The 12,655-nt window shown below is 38.8% G+C and overlaps 1 protein-coding gene across 3 annotated transcripts; it reads left to right on the top strand.

The window, feature by feature from the left end:
* The first annotated feature begins 2,251 nt into the window (after positions 1–2,251).
* Positions 2,252–10,616, top strand: LOC307021840 (uncharacterized protein). Of its 3 annotated transcripts, XM_079654316.1 has the most exons (19): positions 2,252–2,511; positions 3,238–3,603; positions 3,794–3,923; positions 4,301–4,375; positions 4,675–4,778; positions 5,119–5,217; positions 5,450–5,682; positions 5,801–5,979; positions 6,144–6,237; positions 6,333–6,442; positions 6,945–7,059; positions 7,178–7,235; positions 7,527–7,583; positions 7,798–7,898; positions 8,138–8,255; positions 8,397–8,498; positions 8,594–8,763; positions 8,937–9,113; positions 9,478–10,616. In XM_079654316.1, the coding sequence occupies exons 7-17, from the start codon at positions 5,605–5,607 to the stop codon at positions 8,722–8,724; spliced, it is 1,143 nt and encodes a 380-aa protein (XP_079510442.1). In that variant the 5' UTR covers positions 2,252–2,511; positions 3,238–3,603; positions 3,794–3,923; positions 4,301–4,375; positions 4,675–4,778; positions 5,119–5,217; positions 5,450–5,604; the 3' UTR covers positions 8,725–8,763; positions 8,937–9,113; positions 9,478–10,616. The 3 variants fall into 3 exon arrangements, with proteins under 3 accessions (XP_079510442.1, XP_079510441.1, XP_079510443.1); XM_079654315.1 differs by having other exon boundaries at positions 4,675–5,217; XM_079654317.1 differs by having other exon boundaries at positions 2,264–2,511; positions 4,675–5,217; positions 7,173–7,235; positions 7,527–7,581; positions 7,807–7,898.
* The last annotated feature ends 2,039 nt before the right edge of the window (positions 10,617–12,655 follow it).

The raw sequence follows: 12,655 nt of genomic DNA, 5'->3' as shown, positions 1-12,655 counted from the left end.
ATCATACAGTAATATCTTATCTTAATTGATTAAGAAATATAACTATTATAATTATTGTAGCAGCTGACACCTATTTTCAATATGGATTAATCTACCATTTATTTCTTTAGTTCAATTTTCATCTATAAAAATGTCAAAATAGTGAAAATGTTCACAAGACTTATCAAAGTGCAAGGTTATATGTTTTGTTTTAGCCTATGTACTGTATGTCTTAATGCTCTTACAGTATATGTGACGGGGTGACTTCCATGAAACTATATTTTATATCTTCCCAACAGACGAGCTGACAGGAAACCTAACACTCTAACATCCACAACATTGCAAAGGCGAGTAAATGTAAATTAAAAACAATTCACAATTTTTTTATTTCTTCTTCCTTGCAGTGAGGTGAAGCTGACCTTGCACTTGGTGCCAGTAAGGATGTTCCTCACGCAGGCTGAATGTTTCTCCTTCTTTACTGACACAGAAGCCCTTGATTTGCAATGCTTCACTAATTGTCATTTGCCTGGCTCTGTAGGGACACTTTATCTCCAGCACAGCGGAAGACCCTACCAGACCATCTGGAGATGCCCCCAACACTCCTGATAGGGAGAGCCACAAATCTGACTCATGGACCTGCATCTGGGTTGCAGTGGTGAATGCCCTGAAGCCCTCACATTCATTCATAGTCCCCCACTGTACAGACAAAACACCATCAAGGGCCTATTGTTGCCCTAGCACCCTGGCAATAAGGGAAGCAGTCACACGCTTTAACCTCAGGACAACTCCAAAGTTGCTGGCAGTCAACCTTCCTTTCCTGAACAAATGCCAGTTTGGGTTGGTTCGCTGACCAGTGGTAGCCACCTGAATTGCCCTCTGTCGCTCTTCAGACAATGCCATGCTTGCCACAATTTCCTCAGGTCCCTGATGCCCAACAGATTTGATAATTTCAGGAACAGTAAGTGTTTCCAAGCTGTAGTGTTCCTCTTCTGGCTCGGGGGAGAGAAGCCAAGAAATTCCTGAGAACCTGCCCCCGTGTCTGTCCCTCAGCCAGTCACGATCTTCGGAGGTAGGCTCTCTTGTCAGCGGGTTAAATTAGTTATTGGTTTCAACAGTCACATTAAAACAGTTACTAAATCAGCCTACTATCACCTAAAGAACATATCTAGGATTAAAAGACTAACGTCACAGCAGGATTTTGACAAATATGTCCATGCTTTTATCTTCAGTAGACTGGACTACTGCAATGGTGTCTTCACAGGTCTCACTAAAAAATCTATTAGAAAGCTGCAGCTGATTCAGAACACCGCTGCTCGAGTCCTCACTAACACTAAGAAAGTGGATCACATCGCTCCAGTTCTGAAGTCTTTACACTGGCTTCCTGTGTGTCAAAGAATAGATTTCAAAATACTGCTGCTGTTTATAAAGCACTGAATTGTTTAGGACCAAAATGCATTTCTGACCTCCTGCTAAATGATGAACCATCCAGATCTCTCAGGTCTACAGGGACTGGTCAGCTTTCTGTCCCCAGAGTCAGAACTAAACATGGTAAAGCAGCGTACAGTTATTATGCTCCAAATATCTGGAACAAACTCCCAGAAACCCCAACTCTTACTACTTTTAAATCCAGCCTGAAGACTTTTCTTTTTGTCGCTGCTTTTTAATTGAACTATTCATATCTTAGACTGCACTGTAACTTTTATCTATGTGTTTTTTCTTTTAATGTTTATTTTATTATCTTTTCTTTTTAATGACTGATTTTAAATGCCATTTTCTTAATGTCTTTCATTTTTTGTAAAGCACTTTGAATTGCCTTGTGTTGAAAAGTGCTATATAAATAAACTTGCCTTGCCTAATAAAGATTTCATGTGACAAATACAATTGATTTGTTGATGGGAATTAATGTGAATAAATTAACTCTACAATCTGATCTCACCAGAATGCGTGACTCCTCCACGACTCCTTAACACCGCATTGCGTGGTGGAGTCACGGAATCTTTTATATTTGCGTGTCGGCACCACGCAAACAACCCCAATGTAAAGTGAATGAGGCTCCTTTGTCGTGGTGCACACGCATTTCTACAACGTCCTGCAGTGAGCTTTTTATTCTATAAAACGTTTTTAAAATCTACTTTATAGCTTGTAGTAACTCACGGGAGGCTTCTTTTATTTTATTTGTATTCATAATTATTTTTATTTTTCGTCAGAATGTATTATGGTGCATTATTTACCAATGTTTGTTCTCAAAAAACGGTGCATTTTTATTAAATTAGTTATTTTCTAAGGAAGGCCAGAGCTTCAGCTGTGTCAAATAGATTGTTCCCTTTAGTTTACGTTATTTAAAAGACAATTACATTCATATTTGATCATTAATAGCAATAATAATCATTTTTTTTATAACAACGATAAACCAGAAGAAGATGCCGTCGTTACCACGGCAACGTTGTGTCGCGCTTTACGGCAGTGACGTAGCCACGTGACGTTGCCCACGATCACGTCACTTTCATTCAATTCATCTCACAACGGACTACAGTAAGTATCTAAAATCAAGGGGAGTTTATTTCTTTAAAACACGAAATGATATTGCTTTTATTTATTCCACTGTAGCACAGTCTCTATAGCGTTTCATTCCTGGATATTATGTTTATTTTTGTAGTGTGTTTAGCTTTTACAATAGGCTACGCGCAAGCTAGCGGCCACGTTCAGCTAGCCTCCGGCTTTCCGGTCAAAGTTTGTAGCTGGATAGCATTTATAGTTTATACAGCTAAATGACATTAGCTGTCCCCGGCACAGTTGGATAGTGGAGGTGCCTGCTAGAAAAATATGTTTAAATGCTTGTATTTGCCCATGTGTTGTAAAGACAGCTTTCAACACAGAGTGTTAATAGTGGAATCGGCGATGGAGTGGAACAAAAATGTGGACCTGGAGTTTTTCCAGAGGATTTGACTGGCCAGTGGGAACATTGGGATTGTTACATTTTAGAATTAAAATATATAGTAAAAGATATAAGATATATAAATTATACTAAATTATTATTGCATAATAAAGTAATGCACAGATTAATTATTATTGCACTCTCTTCATTTTGTGTATTGTTTGTATATTGTGTCTGTATTGTTTGTATGCCATGTCCCTCACAATATAACAATATGCACAGTATAAATTATACTAAATTATTATTGCATAATAGAGTAATGCACAGATGTTACTGTTATTCTAAATAATCCTAATCATGTTTTTATTTTTCCTGTTTTACAGCTTCTTTACAACTCTATATCACCAACACACACATATCCACACACACACACACACACACACACACACACACACACACACACACACACACACACACACACACACACACACACACATATAAAACCAACGGCACTTTTAAGAGCCACTCTCTCTCACTGTCTCTCTTTCAAACACTCTCTCACTTTCTCTTTCAATCACTCTCTCACCTTCTCTTTTTCAATCACTCTCTCTCACTTTCTCTTTTAATTACTCACTCTCTCTTTGTATGCCATGTCCCTCAACCGTGAAGTGAGGGTCTTTGAGGATCCAAATGAGGCCAGGATGCACATGGCATCATTGATTAGCGAGGCTCTTGTCCATGAGGCCAGGGTGAGGCTTTTCATGATAAGCAAATACCCAAGTCTGTAATATAATCATTGCTATTGCTTTTTATTGATGTAATGTAAAGGGTCCGTTAGACCTTTTTATGCAACTGTTAAATAATTGCTCAAATATAAGAGCTGCTGTCTTATGTTGTATTACAACTTTGTTGTTGATCTCAACCTCTGAAAAAATATAGGCTGCCATGGTCACTGAAACCCCTGCCATCCCTCCGAAAAAGAAAAGAAAAAGCAGGAAGAGACCTCTTTCTTATCCAGTGGTCACACGCAGACGTGAGACACAATGGGAAACACAGCGCTCCGCATCAGGTTTGTTCTTTACTATATCATGATTTCTAAGTCTAAGAATAAAGATAATTCATAACAAAGTTATTTTGGTGTACACAGTAAGAAATTATGTAATGTAAAGATACCTCTTGACAAATCTGTTGCAATGTTTAAAACATTTTCAAATTAAATCAAGATATATTACGAGCCTATGACTGATAATCCTTGCTTGTGTTGTATTTTAAATGTGTACCTCGATTTGGATAAAAGTATGGCAAATGTAAATTGTCATTGTGATGCTGTGGTAATATGTTCTTAGTTTCATTACCTGAAGTCCTTACAGAGCATTCTCATATTACAATTAATTGGTGTAATTTTAGATTGATTGAAGGGTTAAGCAAAAATGACTGTCTCTGCAGCTTCACAAGCCAGAAGAGACGATCCTGTGCATGAGGAAGGCCTTCAGCTAGAACATCAAGAGTTTGGTAGTCTTGGTGAGTATATTGATTATAACAGCAGTTGACTGGCACGACAGTTTTCCCCAATTTTTCCATTTTTATACTCATCTAGTTAATCATAATAAAGTATTGAGTGTTGACTGTTTCATGACAAGTGAATGCATATTTGGTATAAGTATCACTTGCTAATATTGCTTTGGATGCATATAATGATTCATAGCATGTTGCTGTTATTAGTCCGCATGTATTTTCCCAACTCAAAAGTGTTTCAGTATACTACCTTAATATCCATCATACCAGTTTTAGGGTGTCTTAACAGCTGTTTTATTTTTTAGAAACTCATCTCCAAGAGTTAAGGGACACCCTAACTGCAGTCCAGGTTCTGGGGGCAACAGACGGAACGGTTTCTGCGTGGGCACAAAGGCAGCTTCTCACAGATGTGAGAATGAAAACTGCTAGGCCAATGCTTTTTAATGCAAAACTCTCAGCTGAGAGAATAGCCATTCAGAAGTGCCACAGATGCTGTGCAGAAGAAGCGGCTATTAGGTGCCTGGACTGTGTTCCACTGGACATGGAGTTCCTCTGTGCAACCTGTGACATGGAAGCCCACAAGAGGAATATCTTCCATGACAGAGAGGCTGTGTTCAATGGATTTCTGGAGCCCATTCCCCCTACAACTGCTGTGAAATTATGCAAAATGTTATTGAATATCTTGATAATCTGGAGAATTAAGGAAAAACTGTAAATACACCCTTCCTAACTTATTTTCTACATTGCAGTATGTCAACTGCCTGTTCCTACTCCAAGGTCAATCTGTGAATGCTCTGATGACGTCACAGTTACTCCTTGGAAGCATATTTCTGTGGTCACCATCAACGGTAAGTTGTTCTGAAAGCCCTTCTTTTTGTACAAGTAGTATTGTACAGCAGAGTTTTACCACTTTGTGCAACGCAAAGATTTTTATCACCTGGTCCTTTTCAGACAACATCCAAATGCCATGTCAAATAGCTAATATATCATATATGCACATCTATGTATTAAATACAACATGTTAAGGCAAACTCACAGTTTTATTACCGAAATACCTTTACTTTGTCCATTTGTTCACAGGACGATACAATGTCTGCTTGCCTCGGAAATCCTGTCCATCCTGCTCTGCAGAATGGACTCCTGAGGTTAAAGACCTGCTTTTGTATCGGTAATGGCCAGCTAGCACCAGCTGCCAGACGCTTTAAAAATATGATGTGTTCACCTCATTCGAGCACATGAAGGTCACAGCACCAGCCATGTCCAGGCAGGCATTTCTGAAAATGTTGGAGCACAGATCTGTTCAAGCTGGACGGGTAAATCTGCCTGAATCACACGGAAACATACAAAAAACAATATCATATTACTGTATACCATATCATTAATTGTTGGCATTGCTTTCAAAACAATTACTAATCCACTTACAATATACAGACAGGTAGTATCTGTGCTGATACATTTCAGCGAAGCTTCTTCGAGTTTTGCTTCTGTCAGTACAAACAAGAGGATATGTGCCAGGTCCATCACTTTGTTTGTCCAGCATGTTCTCCAGACATGTTGGCTGTCTGCTGTGATGGAAACCGCAAGCATTACCAGTTTTCCAAGTCAAAAGGGTATGTATAGGTATTAATGAAAATGATAAAGAACACACCGCTAATACAAATAGTAGCCCTTGGGGTTGTCTTTGAGTAGCCATAACAGATATTAAAACAAATCATAGTAATGTAGTGCTTTGTGATTTGTATTATTGACTTGTATGTTAACTTATCATGGACAGGACTGAGGAGTCGCCAATCTATGAGGGCTTGTTCCTGGCCAAGGACGAGGAAGTCGCAACATTTGTTGACCTTGTCAGAGGCAACATGAAAAGTGTACGTTTTTTTTCTTATTATGATAGTTGCAGTTACAGCTGTGGTGTTCTTTTTTATATATGTCAAAACTTGTGTGTAATAAACTGACTTTATAGGGAAATGACAGTGCCGTCTGTGGTACTGCCAAATTCACCGCTGGCAGAGAGATGTCAAAAAAGTCTGGTGCCCAGATAGACGAGGAGGGCATTGAAGTGGCAGTTTGCAGGTATGTATTTGTAAGTGTGTCTGTGTGTGTATATGTGTTCTTGAGTCTGGTCTCATTATTTCAGTTTTAATAGCAATCCAAGTCTAAGTCTTTGAAAGAATTGGAAGCATTAAACACTTTTGATTGTGGAGCTGAATTGATCCATCATTTGTAGCATCCAAGTGATATTTGTTGTTATAGCCACCTAGATGACAGAGATGAGTGCTTAAGCCAGGCCTTGCTGTGTCAGTTTATTATTAACAACTAGATTTTCTTCTGATTAATCAGACATGGGTTTCTCTTACGAGGACTGAACCACTTCTGTGGAGAAATATACGCTTACCCAATGTTTCTCCAAAAAGAGATGTCCAAGAAGGCAAATGTTGACTTCTTCTGTATGTAACATGCAGGTAATCCTCACTGTCATATTGCACATCCACAACAATGTTTAAAATGGCCTATGCCTCAGCAGTCATTTTAGATGATATTGATATTGTCACAAAATGCTGCTCCTGCTTCTTAGGTACTGGCCATACCTTAACAAAATAGCCGAGGGATTACCAGAGCTTCTGCCGTTGACCGAAATGAGGCCATTTCTTAGCGTGATGCATGCTAAAGCCCATACAGCAAAATGTGAGGTACATAACACCTTTAATGCAAAGGATTTTTAAATGTTGTGCATGGCATGCCTTATTGGATATCAAAAACTTCTAAAGAAATGCAACATAACACTACTTACGCTGTGTTGCAGGTGAGATGGGGTGGCAGAAGTCAGGACAGAGCAGGAAACACAGTGCGAGAGGAAGTAGAGCAGGTATGTTATTAATGGCATTATTGTAACTGTATGGATACAAGAAGTCTTAATAGAAAGCAGTACAAATATGTATGTCATCTCAGTGACAAGCCTGTTGATTAGTTGAAAGCATATCCTTTATGTCTGAGTTCAAATGAAAGATAGGCAGCTCATATGTTCAGCAACACTAAATGCATGCATATTGTAGGAAGTCAGTACACAAGTTTTCTCTTAAACCATCCAGTTCAAGATCTATGATGTGTAGGTAATATTGTTATGGTGACCGAACATTAATTGTAACATTCATTATAGGTGAACAGCTTTCTCTCCAGGGCAGCTCTGGTCACAAAATACATGACAAAAGCAGGTTGGTATTAACACTACACACTGTGATAAGGCAGCCCTGATAAGTATTTTACAGAGAGTTCCCTCCTTAAAAACATTATTGGTGTATTACTTTACTGTAATTACCAGTTCAACAACCTTTCAACGATTGGGTTTAGTCATGTCTATCAGGTTTCTCACTCAGTATTGCCTTTTTGATGTGAATACTTACTTTTTTGTTTGTGGATATATTTTTGGTCTTTTCTAGGAAGAGTGAACATGCTCACTCAACAGGCCATGGGTTGGAACAGAAGGAAGAGGGACAACCTTCATCAAGTTTTAGCCCACAGATATGTCAAAGTAAGGGCAAATTACAATTGTCTTCTCATCTGACATTACATATTTAAGAAGGATGTCTGCAATGTAACGTCATGGCTATATACATTATGTTCTCCCTTATCCACACTTCCTCTTGCAAGTCAGATGGTGTCATGGAATGTTTCAACTGTTCTTCTGAAGGTCTTGTACTGAAAACTGGTGTTCTTTGCATTATGGTGTTGCATGGTGCTTTTCGCTGGCATTTTCTTTTTTTTGTAAAGATCACAGAGAGGGCAAAGGTGGAAGCTGCCAGCTTCAGCGACTTCAAAAAGGAGCACAACCTTGATCAGGAGACCATACAGCAGTGGGTGTATGATGTCAGGCAATGGGCAGTCACAGGTAAGACATACCACAGGTTTTCCATATATACATCTGTTAATTACTGTAAGTTTAGACACACAATATAAGTTGGCCATATGTTGAAACTGAGACTGTCACTGATTGTATCTCTTCTCCAATTGTTTTTTTGCAACTATTTAGAGACAGTCTACGCCCCAGGGTGTACTGAAGGACTGAGGGTGGATATTGAGAACATCACCGTCACTCTTTTGCACAGGAAGCAAGATCTGTATCGTCAGCATGGTTTGTTGTCAAACGTAGTTATTGAAATTACCTTTCAAAAACAATAAAAACATTCTGGCACCATGACACAGTTTTGTTTCCGTTTCACTTTGCAGACAGCAACCAGGCAAGGCAAAGAAAGAGGAAGAGAATGAGAGAGCTGAAGAAGAAGCTTCGCGAAAAAGTTGTGCAATACAACACAGGAGTGCAGAAGAACAGATCGACGAGGAGTTGGCTTGCAGTCTGACAGAGGGCTACATCTTACCATGGGAGAGGCATGGAAATGGTAGGATAATTGCTAGTTTGGCTTGTTTTTTTTTTAGTCTATACCAAAATATGAAAGAACCAATGCTATCGCTACAAAGATTTGTGTCTAAGAAATGAAAATCATTCTGTAATTATATATTATATGAATAAATATTCCTTGTTCACTACTCCATTCCTTTCCTCAACCTAAAGGCAACACCTTCAGGTTGAAGAGGTCTGTCTTTGACCAGGTAATGCTGGTCAGACGTTTGGAGGAGGAGCAGAGCATCCTGGTGAAAGAGATGTCGCAGCACATCATGTTCCTTCTGAAGGAAGTGCAAGAAGTGGAAGCACTCAGAGGACAGACTTTGGAGGGCATCAAAACCAGCAGTATGTCTGAGATCTTAACATTTGAATATTTTCATCACCTCTTCAACACATTACATGTCTTACATAAGTAGAACACATCTGTCACTGTGTCAGGCCGAAGTGAAATAGTAAATTACTGAAACTATTCATTATCAAGATCATAATCGATTATTTTCTGTCTATTGACTATTTGTTAAGTACTATATAAACATTAATCAACATGTCCCATTTGGCACCCAATATATAGTAACATCCTTCAGTTTAAGATGGATTTACCTATTTTGTAGTGTGTTTACATATGCAGCATTGTACAATGCAAAGAGATTTGCAATTGTCCTGGTTTGTTTACATTGAGCCCTTTTGCTGTGTGATTATTCCTCTACAGATTTCGGTGACCTGACAGAGGGTGCTGCACATGGGCTCAAGAGTGTCCTCAGTCTGAGGTGGCACTTCCTCAAAAGCCAACACAAACAGGCTGTACATGCGTACAGCGGCGTATTCGCTAATGCCATGATCTTCAATTACAGCAGGACATTGAGGAGTCGGATGACAATGACTACACTAGCCCTGAGTCTGAGGAAGAAGACCTGTAAAGGTTTCTGCCAAGCAACACAGAGGCACTGGAGAACTCTTTCACAAGCGACGTGTCACGTCCACATGCTGGTGCACGCCATAATAATGACAAAACACATTTAAAACACACTTAAAGCCATACAAAATAAAGACATAATGCAGCGGCTCGTCTGGTCTTCAACCTTCCAAAACATTCCCACACCATGCCGCTCCTCCGCTCCCTTCACTTGCTTCCAGTAACTGCTAGAATCCACTTCAAGACACTGGTACTTGCGTACCATGCTGCGAATGGATCTGGCCCTTCCTACATCCAGGACATGGTTAAACCGTACACCCCAGCACGTGCACTCCGCTCTGCATCAGCCAAACAGCTCGCTGCACCCGCACGGCGAGGGGGACCCAAGTTCCCATCAGCAAAAACACGTGGGTTTGCTATCCTGGCTCCAAAATGGTGGAATGAGCTCCCCCGTGACATCAGGACAGCAGAAAGCTTACACATCTTCCGGCGTAGACTGAAAACTCATCTCTTTCGATTCCACTTCGAGCGATACAATTATTAACAAATAATTACTAACAAAGAACTACTAACAAAGTACTAACAAAGCACTTATATACTAACAAAGGACTGGCGTATCTAAAGCCAGTTGAGTAGCACTTTAAATGTTTTAGCTCTATGAAACCTGATGTACTTATATGATTCTGCTTTCTTCAAGTTTGTATCTTCCTGGTCGAATGCACTTATTGTAAGTCGCTTTGGATAAAAGCGTCAGCTAAATGCAATGTAATGTAATGTAACATTATAAAACACTATATATGAGAACGATATTAAACTATGCACTTGTTTCGCCCAAGTTCATAGTAATGTGAAAATGTGTTTATATTTTGTACTTCCGTTTATTTAAAGCGCTTTGACTTGCTGATGTGTATGAAAAATAAATTGCCTTGCCTTTATATTTAACTGCCTCTTATTACTCAAACAAGTGCTATACAATGGTTGTTTTCTTGTCACTGCATTTTGTCATTCGTTGATTATGAACTATTAATGTGAATACATTGTAAATAGAGTTCATACAATAACATAATCCTTTATTAGTAACATGTGCATAATGCAGGGTAAATACCAACACATTCTCACTCCCAACTCGTACTTCTAATGTTGTATTATTTTCTAAACCACACAGTGTTATTTACTCAACAATAAGACACAATTATCCTTGTGTTTATTTATTTGTTTGATTGTATAATGTCGGACATTTGGAACCGTCAGGACCGAGAGTCGGAGCAGCTCATAGAAGTTGCTTGAGAGAATTTTACACCCGGAAGTAAGTATTCTCTCCGCTATGTTTGACAACCCCCGTGATTAGTCCTCAAGCTGTGATTGGATGTTGGAATGCGCCGAGGGTTACGCCCGTTACGCCGAGTGTCAAACAGCACTTTGAAATGGGATGGAACCACGGCAGACTATCCAAAACTGGACTCGGACGGGTCCTCCCCCACCCCGTCCCCAGAACTACACATGCTGGCTATTGTGTGTTTTGCAACATGTTCTATGGCACGTCTCTACTGGGAATTGTAGTTTTATAAGACGTTTTCGTATTTCCCATAATTAGAAGTTGCCAGTATTAAACTGTGTACATCCCTGGAGGTTTAGGGGATAGGAAACACTCAAATTTAAAACATATAATTAATACATGGGTGAAAATTGCTTGTGTCCATAATGGGCATCATTGATATATACCCACATGACAGCTAAGGTCAGAAGAGCTTTATTTAACAGCTGGTCTTATGTCTGTGACACCTCCTGTTGTTCATTGATAAGCCTGAAACATGCACTTGTCAAGGTTCAGAGGCACATTTAGCAAATATGGCAGAAGCCATCGATCATCTTAAGATAAGATATACTTTATTGATCCCAAGTTGGACATTTTTTCGTTACAGCAGCATGTGTAACAGTTGTAAATATGCGGTGGTGTTTATTTGTAAATAATTTAGTATAATCACACAAATTCTGTGTTTTATATTTAATAATTCTCTGTTCCTCATTTATTGAATGTTCAATGTTTAACAAGGTCAGAGATGAAAAAGGTCGGAGATGAAAAACTTGGGTCGCAGGTTCCTACTATAATAGCTTTGTCTGCCACAAAAAAGTAAAAAAAGTAACCACTTTCTTTCAACTAGGCCAGTAGGTAAGGGCTTTCCACTGGATAATAACTGCAGCGATGTATATGTTTTAGCTGAATACACGTTTAACCCTATTGATGCAGTTAGTCACTTCTTTAATGTTTGTTCTTTCTGATGTACAGTCAAGGTTGTAACTGTTTGCAATGAAGTTGTGGGGCGCTGAACTGTTCCTTTGATTCTTTTGATATATGATAGTAGTATAGCAGATAGCTTTTTTCTTATTCAAAAGAGGCCTTTAGACCATTAGTTTGTCTGTCTGTGTCTCCTATTAATATCTAAGCCTGACAAAGTATTGACATATTGCTTTCCTGCTATGTTAACTACTGTAGGCTATGTTTAAGCACTTATTTTAACTGATATTATACATATGTATTATACTGTCAGGTATTGAACGTTCAATAAATAAAGAACAGAGAATTATTAAATATAAAACACAGAATTTGTGTGATTATACTAAATGATTTACAAATAAACACCACTGCATATTTACAACTGTTACACATGCTGCTGTAACGAAAAAATGTCCAACTTGGGATCAATAAAGTATATCTTATCTTGTGATGATCGATGGCTACTGCCATATTTGCTAAATCGGCCTCTGATTGGAACAAACCAACACATTCTCACTTATTAGTTTGTCTGTCTGTCTCTCCTATTAATATCTAATAATACAAATATTAAAATTCAATAACGTGCTTCAACCACTAGGCTTGATTTCTATCAGCTGTGCACCGTTATGGTGTAAATATCGCCTATCTACCAATTGGATCAAATATAAAAGTCAGCCGAATTAGTGTTGATACTGAAAG

The sequence above is a fragment of the Notothenia rossii genome (genome assembly GCF_949606895.1).
Source record: "Notothenia rossii genome assembly, chromosome: 10".
NCBI classification, from domain to species: Eukaryota; Metazoa; Chordata; class Actinopteri; order Perciformes; family Nototheniidae; genus Notothenia; species Notothenia rossii.
This window is presented reverse-complemented; position numbering and strand designations above follow the sequence as displayed.

What these genes read in the sequence shown, in the direction of transcription:
- LOC307021840 (XM_079654316.1), top strand. Translation starts at nt 5,605, where the DNA reads ATGAAGGTCACAGCACCAGCCATGTCCAGGCAGGCATTTCTGAAAATG. An exon ending in GATCTGTTCAAGCTGGACGG is followed by an intron (nt 5,683 to 5,800) that starts GTAAATCTGCCT and finishes TACAATATACAG; the next exon opens with ACAGGTAGTATCTGTGCTGA. An exon ending in CCCATACAGCAAAATGTGAG is followed by an intron (nt 7,060 to 7,177) that starts GTACATAACACC and finishes GTTGCAGGTGAG; the next exon opens with ATGGGGTGGCAGAAGTCAGG.